The 14,757-nt window shown below is 39.2% G+C and overlaps 1 protein-coding gene across 1 annotated transcript in view; it reads left to right on the top strand.

Moving 5' to 3' along the window:
- sh2d3ca (SH2 domain containing 3Ca) overlaps positions 1–13,863 on the top strand; it is a gene marked incomplete in the record, with an annotated part of 74,791 nt that extends 60,928 nt beyond the window's left edge. The window contains 12 exon segments of the mRNA XM_014003866.1: positions 520–648; positions 3,035–3,184; positions 5,137–5,411; positions 5,544–5,621; positions 6,999–7,126; positions 7,199–7,565; positions 7,698–7,827; positions 7,934–8,049; positions 9,895–10,066; positions 10,151–10,262; positions 10,345–10,551; positions 12,029–13,863. Of these exon segments, the coding sequence (XP_013859320.1) occupies positions 520–648; positions 3,035–3,184; positions 5,137–5,411; positions 5,544–5,621; positions 6,999–7,126; positions 7,199–7,565; positions 7,698–7,827; positions 7,934–8,049; positions 9,895–10,066; positions 10,151–10,262; positions 10,345–10,551; positions 12,029–12,204 (2,040 nt within the window).
- Positions 13,864–14,757: the final 894 nt, after the last annotated feature.

The following is a 14,757-nucleotide window of genomic DNA, read 5'->3' on the forward strand; positions in this document are numbered from 1 at the left end:
TTAAAAACTAAAAGCTGCAAAAATATATTTTCAAACTATTTATTGTCAAATTTAGTCTAATAATTGAAAATATGGATGAAATAAGAAATATGAAACAAATAAAATAAAATACATAAAAAGCAGAACACAGCTAAATGAATCAAAAGTATGTCTCTGTAATATCAGAATTTTCTGAGACAATGAATTTTGGTTTTTCATTTTTCTTCCCCAGTAAGAGGTTTTTATTTAATAGAATTTTTGGACAAAATAAAATCACAATATATCGCCTTGCTTACAGTATCGCAATATATCGGGATATATCGTATCGTGACCCCTCTGTCATGATATGTATCTTATCACCAGATTCTTGCCAATACACAGCCCTAGCTCTTACAACACTAAAGATGTTTTATGACAGTTGGTATCGGTCTTGCTTCTTTCTCTCATTTGTTTTAAACGAACAATTCCAGTTACACCTGTTTATGCCAATGTCACCTTGCCTGAAGCTGTGTTCTGTTTTTATTTTATTTTTTCGTGCAGTTTTCCAAAGAGAAATACCTGCTGGAGTCACCTCCTGAGAAACTTCGTAAAGAACTGGAGGAGGAGCTGAAACTGAGTCCAGCTGACATCAGGAGCCATGGCTGGTACCATGGGCACATACCCCAAGAGGTAAGAGACATCAGCTGTCAACACTGACAAATAAATCCAAAATATTTTAGGGTATTTCACAAGTCATCATAAACATAGCACAAAAATAAGGAGATTTGTGTTTGGCAGGTTAATTTTTTTGTTGGCAATAAAGCTTATGATTGGCAGCACCTGGGGGTACCAGAAGCTCAAAACAAGTAACAATAAAATAAGTTATTTAGCAGAGAAGATTTRGCTTTTTTTCATGTGTGCAACCCACACACTCAGCTCTACTGCTCAGCCCACATTTGCATGTTCGTTACACATGTGGCACTGTTTAAAAAGGATATTAACAGGTCTATCAACAAGATGTACCAACACACATTATTACAACAAAGAAACCATCTATCAAACACATTTTCTTAATTTTTGTGATAAGTTTATATTATACATCATATTATTTTCCACCCATTTGTGTCAAGAACCTCTTGTCACTTTTCCAAGTTGCTCTTATAGTAGAAATGCGCTTCTTTAGATGTAATCTTTACACCTTAGTTATTGTTTTATGAGTATTTTCATGGCAGATTTACATGTTTGGCACAGTTACCTGTTTTGGGTTGTCCTTCTGTGTTGAGTTTGCATGTTTTCCTGGTGCTTTGGTGGGTTTTCTCCGGGTACTTCGGTTTTCACACCAAAAACATGTTCAGTAGGCCCAGGCCTCCCTTGCAACAGAGACCTGTGATCTCAGTGGGATTTATCTGGTCAAATAAATAGTTTTTTTGTTGTTTATTGTAGATTTTAATTTCGAAAATAACTCAAAGTGTCAAATAGCTGAAGTGAAGCTGAGGGATGAGGTGCATGAAAATGGCCATTTTTAAGTAGAGTGCCTTAAAATTGTACTTTATATTTAGTAAATGCCCTCTACTTTTATGAAGCAGATTCTAAATGAATGTTTGAAGCTACCATCATTGGATTGCTTAAGAGTTTTGAACAAAGCAAGAAAAATGAAAACTTCACTCAAAGAGAAATCATCCTCTATTGTCCCGGAAATTAAAATGAACCAAAGATGAGTCAATCAACTACTAATAAGCCCAAACAAAAACAGACAAGCAGAACTTAAATGATCGTGCAGTCTTGGACAAATCTAAACGTAAAAGCCGCAGTTCGGTGAGATGAACTTGTCAGCCAGCAGCATTAGTGGAGTGATTACTTTGACAACATATCTGGCTTTGAAAGCTCAGTTTGGATGGTTTACCCACAGAATGACACTGATTAATGATTCCCATCATCTGCTGCAGCTCTGTAGCGATCGCTTTAGCATTTAGGAGGGAAACTCTGCCAAGCAGACAGCTGCGCATGTTTCCCGTGTACGCAGTTGAATTTCACAGCTGGTGACTAAGACAAAAACACACACAAACACACACGCACACATGCATGATGCACATGTGGAGGGTCCTTCTTCTTGTGTCTCTCTCTCTGACACACACATAAACACAGACACAGATTCAAATCAGCCATCTGTGAGTCCTTCCTCTTCTGATTTACATAAAATATTTATAAATTCATGGTTTTGCCTCGGTGTAAATGAAGGGGGAAACCCCAAATCGTGTGGTTACCAAAACAGTACTTAGTGACTTTACCTCATAGGTGAAGATTGTTCATTAAAGATCACAATCTCTGTTCGCTCTTTTAGTTTTAAATGTCTATTTTGGATTTATGTCTGTGTCTTTTCCTTTTTGTTTTAAAAGTTTCCGTCCTTTTTTTCTCAAACTGTCCTTTGAGAGTTGCATTTAAAAATAAAAGCTGCTCCCCTCAAGAGAATAATGTTTTTGAGTCTGGCAGAGAAAAGCAGGCTCCTGTGTGAGGTTCGGAGCCTTTGATCCATGTAAAATGCTGCCTCCTGCTGGTCTCTCCCCCACAGGACGTGACGTACTGTTCAAAAGATTAAAACCTTTGCATCATCTGGTTTCACCATCCTTACAAGTTGTTTTTGAAACCGCTCATCAATCGATGTGATCCAGTCTCAGAGAGCACATTAACGAGCGGCCATCAGCGAAACGTACGGCCTGGAGCTGTTACAGCGGGCCATGAGTGGAGCATTACTTCTCCTGATTGCCTCTCAGGTCAATAAATTTAAAATTAGTCTCATTCTTACAGTAGAGCTGAACTCAATAAAATGGATCATCAATGGAAGTAATTCTGTCCCGTTGTCATATTTTATCTGTTGGTGCCTGACTGAGCTGTGCAGAACCAAAACAGTTTAACAAGCAGGGGGTGGGTGTTTGTTCAGCAGCACAAACAAGTCTGAGTGGTCACTGGTTTCTTTTTTTTTTTCAACATACAATATTTATTGTCTTTTATTGTCTTGCAATGGCTAAATTTTCAACTTTGTTTTTCTCTAACATGTAATGCTGTTTGCATCATTTAGGTGTCAGAGACTCTGGTTCTGAGGAATGGAGATTTCCTCGTACACGACTCCCTGACCAGTGTGGGCGACTACGTTCTGACCTGCCGATGGGACAACGAGGTGCTTCACTTCAAGATCAGTAAAGTTCTGGTTAAATCCAGCGAGACTAAGGTACAGATTTGTTTCACTATGTGGAATTTCTCAAATGTAACTGTGTTATGTTGGCGTGAATGCTATAAAAGTGTACATATCGTGCAAAATCCATTTTTTGGCTGTTTGAAACATTTAGTTGTGAACTTCGAGTTCAGAAATGATATATCAGTAAAAGCATAAGATATCTTTATATGTCTTTTGTTTGGGTCATATTTTTCAACCAGTTCAGTTGTCTCTATTTTCTAGGACGTTTTCTGAACTATTATGTCAAATTATTTGTGTTAGAACTGCCAAATAAGGTCTGGACTTAACAATTACGATCTGTTCATCCTCATTCTCCTCTGGCTCTGGGTCAGACTCTGACTCCAACATGAAAGGCTGGATGGACAAGTCTTCCCTTCTTGGCATCTTTTAATTCATTTGTAAATAAAAAGTTTCTGTGCTGCTATATAGTCATAAACCTATCAAAATAAGGGTGAAAGAGGGGCTTGTGGAGTTACAATAAGGAGGAATTCAGACCAAAGCATTGCAGTTCCACTTTGTATAGACCCCAACTGAGAAAAAGATGGATTTAAAAACTCATACCAGACTAATTAATTTTGTCTTTAATAAGATTTTTTTTATCTTTAGACACCAGGAAATTTCTCCTGGTAAGAGCTACTCAAAGCCATTTAAAGAGCATTTGACTAAATTCTTGGGATTAATAAAACATTAAATCTGTTTTTTATGAAAGTAGAACACTGAAAAACAGACTTTAACCTGAACTTTTTCTGAGATCTTAATTGAAACTTTCATTTTCCTTATTTTGTTTTCTGCTTACACATTGAACGTTAGTAGTCTTGACTGCATCAAATGATACTCTTATCATGAAATATCCTCTGTACCATATAACACTTCATATACAGAAACAAAGCAGCTGAGAAGCTCATAGAACAAGTTACCTTCATAAACCTGAGTGAACAGTGAATATTCTACAGACTAAATCAACACTAATAAAAAGTTATTTATATTTTTTGTTCCCCATTTGTGGCATCCTCTGTACTGCCTATACCTGACCCTGACCGTATTACAGAAATCATGCTAAAGTTTGATGTGGGTGTAGCTGAGAGTCATTCACAGTAAGATAAGCTGTTGGATTCAACCCAGTTTGTCTGTTAGCAAAATATCTCAAGAACCACTGGACGAGCTTTAATGAAACCCCCAGAAAGAAAATAAAATTGACTCTAAATCATTCAAATTTACAGATATTATGCTGAAATCTGATGTGGTAGTAGGTGATGAATAATTTACAATCCATAGTCTGAGCATGGTGTCTCATGACATCACATAAGATGTTTTCAAGACTGGATGAAAACAACTATAATTCTGTTGTTTTTGAATATGAGCTGATCTTAGTCGATCTTAGCAAGCTGATTTGCATTCTTCTAGGCTTTTATTCCATCCAGATTTCACATAAGAGGCTCAAATAAATCATCCAGCTTTAAGCTGTTCATTAGGAAAAGTACAGGTGTAACTAATAATTTTAACAAGGCCTTTGTTCAGTTTGGAAAGCTGAGTAAAGTTTTCACTCAGCATGCAGAAAACCATATTATTTATTTACAATCTGTGTTTTTACAAAGTGTGTTAATATTTGATCATCATTAGTAACAGGTGTTTTAAGATTTGATCATCATTACTGACAGGTGTGTTAAGATCTGATCATCATTAGTAACAGGTGTGTTAAGATCTGATCATCATTAGTAACAGGTGTGTTAAGATCTGATCATCATTAGTAACAGGTGTGTTAAGATCTGATCATCGTTACTAACAGGTGTGTTAAGATCTGATCATCATTATTAACAGTTGTGTTAAGATCTGATCATCATTAGTAACAGGTGTGTTAAGATCTGAGCTAAAGTCGTCCAAACCAAAGTTTGTTTGCTGTGAATGTGTGAATAAAGTTACGTTTCTTTTCCATCCTGGTCCTTCAGGTTCAGTATGTTCTGGAGTCGGACAGCTTCGACTCGGTCCAGGAGCTCGTTCGCTTCTACGTGGGTCAACGCAAAGTGGTCTCCCAGTCCAGCGGAGCCCACATCTACTGTCCCGTCAGCCGGACTCTCCCGCTGCGCTACCTGGAGGCCACATTCGCCCTCGCCAACAAGCACGGCTCCGCCTACTCGCCGTCCAGTCAGAGGGGGGCGTACATCAAAAGGCGGAGTGTCACCATGATGGACGGGCTCACGACGGAGAAGATGATGCCTCACAGGTGAGAATGTGGAGCTGGCCTCTCCAGTAAAAACTAATTCCATCTTTTCTTTCTACAAGTTGTAGAAAAATCCATTTTTTTACAGCCTTACAAACTTCTTCTTGCTTCGTTCTATGTTACGTAAACTATTAGTGACTCAGACAGTCCCAGTCCAGTTGAGACCCCAGTGGCACCGTCAGAACCAGAGCCGGAACCTGGGTCCAAATGCAGGTTGTGTTCCTGTGTGTTACACTAGTGTTGTTCTTCTGTTGTACCCTTAAAGTTGGTGCACATCCCTTCCAAACTCCCCGAAAAACCCCTCAGCTCACAGACACCATCATCACCTCCCTTTGTGTTTAGAACCAGAATCACTGAATTTTTCACTTCTGCACTGAATCAAACAAGTTTAACAGAGAATTTTGCTGTTTTAAACTTGATGAAGGAGCAGGCAGATATGTTGCAACGCAGTGATACAGAGATGTTGGGCTCATAGAACATTAAACCTGTTCTTMTAACCAGAAATGTATGAAGTACTTGCAAAAAATAACTAAGTAAATGTAAAAATTCCTCAACAGAAAAGGACTTTGGTAAARACTACACCTTATTTAGCCTTACTTAATCATTAATAATAGGTTAGTTAACATTAAAAACATCAATAATTAAGAATGATTCATACTTAATAAACTATAAATTAAGACATTTGTTAATGCTTTACCTATAAAGGCGAATTATTTTAAAAAATCAACAAATTTATTGTTCATGCTTAATAACTTATGGATTACAGTAACTATTCTTTATACTTTGTGTAAATGTACATAAATGCTCATATAAACATACTTTCACACCATGTGTTAGACATGTATTAATGGTTAGAGAATGTTTGAACTGACTATCTACTAATCCTGCAGGTATCAATAATTAAAGCAATTGTTAGTAGTTAAGTCTTTTTGAATGAATATTATTTGTGTTTTTTTAAGTATTAATGTAGACAAAACTACGAAAGCCAAGGGCAGACATTTTCAGCATATAATTAAATACATGTCTAACACAGGGTGTGAAAGTACATTAATATGAGCATTTGTACAAACATATGGGAGTTGAGTAAATTGCTTTACATTTACTCGACTCGGTTTAGCGGAATCAGTTGAGTAAATTCAACACTTAATTTTTTTAAAGTGAATGTACAAATCTTTTCATGATGATTCCCAGTCATATTTAAATCTGTACAGTGTAAGAAGGTGTCACATTTTAATGAAATAAAAGTAAAAGTCACGTTTTAAAACAAACTTCCTAAAAAAAAAAAAGAAGATCTGCAACAAAGTAAATGTGCTTACTCTTCACTTCTAACACACAGGAAGTTGCTTTAAAGTGGTTTCCGGTTTGTTTTAGATGTCTGTAGGAATCTCATGTGTTCACACTGCATGAYGCATGTCTGCTTCTGCTCCTAAATATTGTTTGAGTGTAGAAATAACACAAACAAGATGCATTTTACTGCCCTGCCAACTAATATGTCTTCCTCTTTTCTCACCCTGAAAGAATAACATTTAGTTTCCTGATAATGTCTCGCAAAAATCTTTTTTTTTAAAATCTCTGAACTGCTGTTTGCAGCCCGTCAACGATCCACCACCATAAAGATGCAATGCGGAATTGTGCGATGAGCATGGACCAGATTCAGGAGTACCGCTGCCCCTTGTCGCCCGTCGGGGAAACCCCTCTGTCTCCTGCTTACAGTGCCAGTAAGTCGACTCAGACACATAAATAATACATCATCATGCTCCTCGGAGAGTTGACGGCCCCTCTCACTTCAGTCACCAGGCAGAGAGCCCACTCAGGCGGGCGGATCCTGGCCATCGTCCCTCCCTCTCCCGCCACGCGCCGCTCCAGCGACCCCCAGCTCAGCCCCTCGGACGGTCCCGCTCCGGCAGAGTACCCCACGCAGACCCCTCGCTCCGCACACTCCTCTCCCGCCCATCCTCCCAGCTGCCACGCCTCGGAGACGGCGGGGAGCTACTGTGACCTCAGACCCTGCCCCGCCGGACCCCCCAAACCCCCCGCCAAGAGCTACGTAGAGAGACTGCGAGTGGAAGAAGGGAGGAAGGCGGAAGCGAGAGAGGAAGGGGAGGGGACTTTCAGCGCCCCGCAGGTGGAGACGACCTCTTTGTTCAGACCTTCCAGGTATGAAATAAACCAGATTAAATCATCCTAACTGAAAAATACACAAAATCTGAATTCATTACACTTCTTCAGCGCCGTTCACTGTTGTCAGAACTCCTGTTAGAGTATACTAAATCTGTAAAATGTCTGCAGGTACGAATCCTGCCTTCTTCCTGCTGAAAATAAGCCTCTGGAGATGTCTGTGCTGAAGAGAGTCAAAGAGCTGCTGGGCGAGGTTGATGCCAGGACCGCGGCTAAACACATCACCCTGCTGGACTGCAAGGTAACGCATCCTGGTTACACCAGCAACTGATGTATCCACCAAAACCTGTGTGGACAACATGGATGCAAACGAATAATTAATTCTTTGTTTTTTGTAATTTGGGCAGGTTGCAAGAATATCAGGTGTAACTTCAGAAATGCAAAGGATGATGGGAGTTTCCTCAGGGTTGGAGCTGCTGACGTTACCTCATGGACACCAGCTGAGGCTTGACCTGCTGGAGAGGTATGAATGCACGCGTGAAAAAGATCAGAACACCAGTTTGATCCTTCGGATCAGGAGTTTCTGACTTATTTTCATCGAAGGTCACATGAGTGTTATGGTGACCCTCAAAGGTCCAGTTGTAATTAACTTCAATGTTTAATATTTAACGTCAACTAAACACAAAGTGTCACATCACTAAAAAGCAACAACTGAGCTCTCTGTGGTATTTCCTGCATAGAAACGGCGTTTAACAAGTCTTCTTATAAACATTTAAAAGTACTTTCTGTACGACTGACTAAATGTGAAATAAATATTACAGAAATACTATTAAAAGTAAAGGTAGGAGAGTTTTACTCAATGGTGAGTTGTGGTGAGTAGCCACCATCTTGAATTCTGAACTCTCCCACTTTCTGACAGGGCATTCCCACTTGAAGGGCATTCCAGTTTAAGTTTACAATTTGTAAGTGGGAAATTCCCACTTCCCGGTACAACTGGGCTGCAGCAAAAATAGCTGAGAAAAATGCAGTGAAATGATTACTTTTGAACCCTGTGCGTATCCACCTGGTGGTAAGATGCCATCATTCTGCAGGTAAAATAATCAACATGCATCTTGGGAAATGTAGTTTCTGGTCAACGTTGTCTTTAAAGCAACTTATTTTAAAACACAAATACATCTCTGAAACTCTCAGGCCACATAAAATGCCATGTAGGGTCTTTAGTTTGACGCATGTGCTTTTTATTATACTACACTTTGTTCATGTTTAAATTTTGCCACAATGGCTGCATCCAAATTCACGGGCTGTGTCCTTCAAAGGACCAGGCCTACGCTGTTTATGTGGGCCAGGTCCTTTCTCGACCATGAAGACCAGAAGAAAACGGGTTTCCCTGGCTTATGTCCTGTCACCTGGCAGCTGTTTAGCTGGTGCTAAACAGATGCAATTAAAACTGAAAACAGATCAAACTTAGCAAAATATTAATATATCACTGTTATTACTATTATAAATTCATACAATTAGTTTAGCGTCAACACATGAAAAACTAAGGGACACACCATACGAGCTTGTTTACGATGATATCTGACAAGAACGATATTTTTAAAAAGCATGTCTAAATGAYAAAACCTAACAACTCAACAGCTTTAAATTTTCAGTTTTTAATACTTTCAGATTTTTATTTAAAATTGTACTCCTGTCTCTTACTTCGTCTGCCATTATAAGAAAAAAATCTACCGGTTGGTACATCTGGTAAAGTTAGTAAGTAAGTAGTAAGTAAGTAAGTAAAGTTTTATTTATATGGCGCCTTTCCCAGAAATACATTCACAAGGTGCTGTACATTCAGGGAAGTGGGGAGGGGGCAGTTAAGAAACACCCATTCAAGAAGACATACAAGACAAACATGGGGGAACAGGTGAAACCGGTCATGCAGCAAACACAGTTGTGCTACCTTTAACAACMGCTTGAAATACACAAAAGGAAAATTGAGTTGAACAACCCGCGAGAGGGCAAGATGATACAAMTGGTTTAGCGATAGCGATTGTGACAGGGTGGGCTGAGAAGGAAACACCAGACCATCCCTCAGTTTGGGGAAAAATAGAGGAGTCTTTGAATTTGGACAGCCGGTGCATCACTGTGATGTAACGCTTCAAATGCAGCCCTTGAACATGGACACAGCCAAAGCCAAAAACAGCTAATTACACAAAAAAGTCCATGCCTCAGCCATTTTTACAGATATTAAGCTAAAAGTTGATGTAAATTCAACTATGAGCTACAGTTTATCACACAGGATATCTATAACTACACTATTAACTACATATGAAAGTAATTTGTGTATTTTAGTCTTTAATAAGTTAGTTTTGCATGTTCTCAGGTTCTACACCATGTCCATCATGATGGCTGTGGACCTGCTCGGCTGCACAGGGAGCACAGAGGAGCGGGCCGCCCTCCTCTATAAAACCATCCAGTTAGCAGCCGAGTTGAAAAGCAACCTGGGGAACATGTTTGGTTTTGCTGCTGTGATGAGAGCTTTGGAGCTGCCGCAGGTGAGGAACCYGCCGATACGAGCAGAGGTTTCCCTCGCCGTTAGAAACACGCTTTACAAAGTGCTTACACCTGTCTTCCATCAGATCTCCCGCCTGGAGCAGACGTGGGTGACGTTACGTCAGAGACACACGGAAGGAGCCATTCTGTACGAGAAGAAACTCAAGCCTTTCTTAAAGAACATGAATGACGGCAAAGGTGAGATACTCCACGTGTTTGCTGTTTAGAAAGAAATACGAAATGTTCCTGAGCTGATCCCCACCCTCTCCTCGTCCTCCAGAGTCCAGCGTCGTGTCCAGCACGTCTTTCCCCCACATCCTCCCTGTCCTGTCTTTACTGGAGCGCGGCGCTGCTGTCGGCGAGGTGCCCGAGCCGTGGGAGAGCTCCGAGGCGGGCGTGGATGTGGTCATGTTCCACTTAGAGGCAGCACGAAGCGTCGCTCACCACGCTGAGATCTACAGAACCAACGTRGAGACCAAACTGCAGGGTAAGATCTTCCTGTTCTTCTCAAAGATACTTACAGTGGAAGAAACAAAAATAAAAAATAAAACGATAATCTGATCAAACCCGTTGTAAATACTGGGCTCAGTGTCACAGCAACATATTGATCGATCGTGTGTGGTTACCATGTTGACTGTATTGATCCTAATAMCTCTCTATTGGATCTCCGTTTGAGGCCATTACTGTTTTATTGAACAGCTTGTCAATAGCTTTTAGCTTGCGCCTCTGTTTCCTGTTAGAACCTGTTATTGATCCTCCTGACCTCAGTCTGCTCCCGTCATCCATGTTTCTATCAGCATATTGAGATGTTTATGTTTTAGCTGATTTTCTATTAACCAGAGACTGTTTTGTCTTGTGAATAAATGCTAACTGGTAGAAGTGATTCTACTCTACAGTGAAGAATGAGGGCTTAAAAAAGCTGAGATCAATTTGAAGTCTTACAAACAGGTTCTAGTCATACAGAATCGGACTGATTAACAGTGATGGGCACRGTTCCGCTATTAGTGGATTAGCGGAACTAGCTTCTMATTTAGCTGATTAGCCTTTTTGCTAAATTTGGAACGTCCACTAAAAAATTCACAAGTGTTCAATTCCTATTTTTATACCATTTGTCCCGAATTAAATCGTCCCTTCATAAAAGCAGTGCTGGACGTATCAGACACATGTAGCATCTGTAGCAGCTAAACTTAAAAAACACTAAAGAGCGACAAAAAGAAATAAAATAAAATTTAAAAAATTTTAAATAGCAAATACAAAAAAATCGGTGACTTATAAAATACGGTAGATAAAATATTTGCTATTTTTTGTTTGACTAACCAAACTGTAAAATTGAGCAAACAAATGCTTTTATTCTGAAAGGGGTGAACTGGAAGTTTCACAAGATTGACAGAGCTATAGCTGGTTTGAATTGGCTGATTTGACACAGATGATCCCACCCACCTTCAGGTTTGTGTCAGTCCCACCAGTCAGCCTGAGTGACAGTCGTCTTAGCKATTAGGATTAATTTATAAAAATTTTTATAAATCTGTTTATCAGATTAATGGTTAGTGTACTTAACTTTTTGGTTAGCTGTGCACACCACTGAGTATTTATACAGATTTTGTAGTTTTTCATTTTATAGCTTTAATTTTATAATAAATTAAAAGGTTTAGCTGTCATAATACAAAAGAAAGTCGGCATAAGGCTACTTTAAAAGGGAGATAATATAACTGCTTGTATCTGTGTGTGTTTGAGCATCTGTCAGCAAAAACTGAGTGGATTTTGATGAAACTCTCAGTTTGTTGTTGCATCATAGTATTTATTTATATGCTGTGTGGTTGTTTTGGACTTAAATATTAATATTAAATATTAAACAGTCATGTTTTTATGATTTTATCTAAATATAATTCTCTTATTTCTGTGTTTTCCTAGACTTTGCTTGTTATGAATCACACAGAGTAACCATGTCTTTTTTTACTCCTCAGGATTTCAGGAGCGAGCGGAGTTGAGCGAGATCTTCCAGACCGAGTTCCAGATGCGTCTGCTGTGGGGCAGCCGCGGTTCTGAGGGCAGCCAATCAGAACGTTACGAGAAGTTCGACAAAGTTCTCACCGCGTTGTCTCACAAACTAGAACCTCCTGTGCGCCACAGCGAGCTATAGCGTCTGCCCCACCGACTCTCTGCGCCACCAAAACCTTCCCGACTGCACTTACCACTTCCTGCACGGTGGTAGCTGTGTTGTCTTTTTATTTCTTGCATTACACTTGATGACACGGGAGAGACACGAGAGCGAGTTAGAAGGCAGCTAAAAGAGCACAAGGAGTCCAGAAGGGAGAGTTTCGCTCTGAAGGARGCAGCTCCTTCTCTTCCTTCCTGTGGACTTAGCCAGCGATGAAATATTTAAGAGCGAAGGCGAGGAGACGAGCGACGTAGGGAGAGAAGCTCTGCTCTTGTAAGACAGACAGAAACATTTGTACGGCGTGCCCTGAGGCCCAAATAAAGCTACAAAAAAATGTGTCTTTGCTCCGGTAAAACACGAACACTCCACTGCTGTCACACACTGTAGCAGAAATAGTAGATCACGAGTAGATATTTAGTGTATGTGTGTGTTTTATTTCTGTACATCATCTTTTTTGTCTTATTTATTTTTAAAAAATCCAAACATTGTAACAATTTCTTCATGAAACTCTTGAGGATCTCAGAGCTCATCAATACGATTAAAACCTCATTCAACATGTATCAATCAGTCCCATTGACTCCCATTAAAAATGTACCAGCCATGCATTAATAAGTGGATGTGAAATGAAACATTTGCAGCTGAGTCGAGCAGGAAGCGAGCTCCCTCTGTTTTAGCTGTTTGATACATTTCATGTCGTGTGTCCTCGTGCACAAAGAAAGTAATCAGCAGAATAAAAGTGGAATGTATTCACGTTAAATTTAGTTAAAGCAATGTTTGGCTGGAGCATTTCTGAACATGATTTCAGTTAGCTTGTTGACATGATCGATGCATGCAACTGTAAATGTCTTACCAGGTAAAATGTTGCTTTAATGTGAATTTAAATACAAATGTGAGAAATTTACAAATAATGACAAAAAAWTGTGTCTATGGGAAATCTTTAATAACACCTGGCAGGGAAATTTTCATTTAAATTTTGTGTTTTGTTTGTTTCTTTTTCAGCTAAGTGACTGTAAAAATGAGTCRTTTATTTCATTTCTGGTTGAAACCGTCGGTGTTTTCTTGTTGATTTGGTCTGAGAGAGCAGGAGCCGACTCTCAGAGCTATGCAATTGTTTCAATCAACCGACGGAGAGCACCGAGGAGATGAGCCTTTTTCTGGAATATTTTGGGGAGTTTCAAACATTTCTCAGCCAAACCAACATAACAGGAGCAACACCCAATGTCAAACTGGAAAAAAAAGAAGTTCCTTCTGCCACAATGTTACATATTTATAATCCCTCAGTGGGTGATGGATTGTGTTCAAACTCCTGTTTTATATTTATTTTTCATTCTGGACGTGGGCTGTATAGATTAGAGTTGGAGCCGTGGGTTAACTCCAACAGAAGTCAGCAAAAAAAGTAAAACATAATAAAAAATAAAAATGTAAAGAACAAATAGCCTCAGAATGAAATAAGACAATATTGTGTGTTTTGAGACCAAGAGAACGCCTGCTGGTTTAGGTTTCACAGACAACAATGTTCACGATGTGACGTTTTTATTTGTATGAAGAGAAAAGCAAAAAGTTGTGAACTGATTCAGGATTGAATTCTTTTTTTGTACTGTACATACGAATCCTCTTTTTCCAATAAAATGATTGCTTGTGTCCACGAGTTTCACTCTAAAAAAACAACAACAAAACGTGAGGCTCGCTTGTTTGGTTGCAGCATCGAGTTTGTTCAAGTTCTGCTAGAAAAGCTGAACCTTTGGAATAGTAACTAAGAAAAAATGTATGTGAGTAATAAAAAACAACACATTTTCACGTTTACAAATCAATCTGGGTCCAGATAAGATTTGATTTTGTTCTGAATCTGAACAGAGAACCACTTTTTAGGGACACTTCTTGACAACCTGAGAAGAGGGACTGATGAGTAGAGTGGCTGCAGCTGTGACTGATTAAACAAGAAACAGGTGTGTTGTGTCAGGCTGGAAATACGGAGAAAAATCCAAGGACCAATCAGCAGAAAACACACACAATCACAAGAACTACAAAACAGAAAATAAACATGGAAACGATAATATAAATAATCGAAACCAGTGGTTCCCAAACTTTTTATCTTCTGACCCACTAAATATCCATGGCAAAAACTTGTGACCCCAAAAATTACTGGTCTGAGTACACAAATGTCATTAATAACCCTAAAACACAGGCTTTTTGACAATCTAAACAGCTTGCACACACATATAAATACTTATTTATACTTATTTTGTGGTTTTGTAATAATTATAGAGAAAATATTACATCAGAAATTATTGTATTACCCTTCAAAGGGATTTCTGGAGATTATCCAAGGTGCTTCATGACCCATAATTGGGTCCCAAGCCCAACTTTGGGAACCAAAGTGCACTGGTTCCAAAACTTTTCAGCTTTTGACCCACAAAATAACAGTAGCAGAGACCTGTGGCCCCAGCTGTTGTTGGATGATAAACATTTGTATCAGGTCAACTAAACATGGGCATAGTAACAATATTTATCCATTTTAAATACACTAACCTCACT

Source organism: Austrofundulus limnaeus, unplaced genomic scaffold (assembly GCF_001266775.1).
Source record: "Austrofundulus limnaeus strain Quisiro unplaced genomic scaffold, Austrofundulus_limnaeus-1.0 Scaffold20, whole genome shotgun sequence".
Classification (NCBI taxonomy): domain Eukaryota; kingdom Metazoa; phylum Chordata; class Actinopteri; order Cyprinodontiformes; family Rivulidae; genus Austrofundulus; species Austrofundulus limnaeus.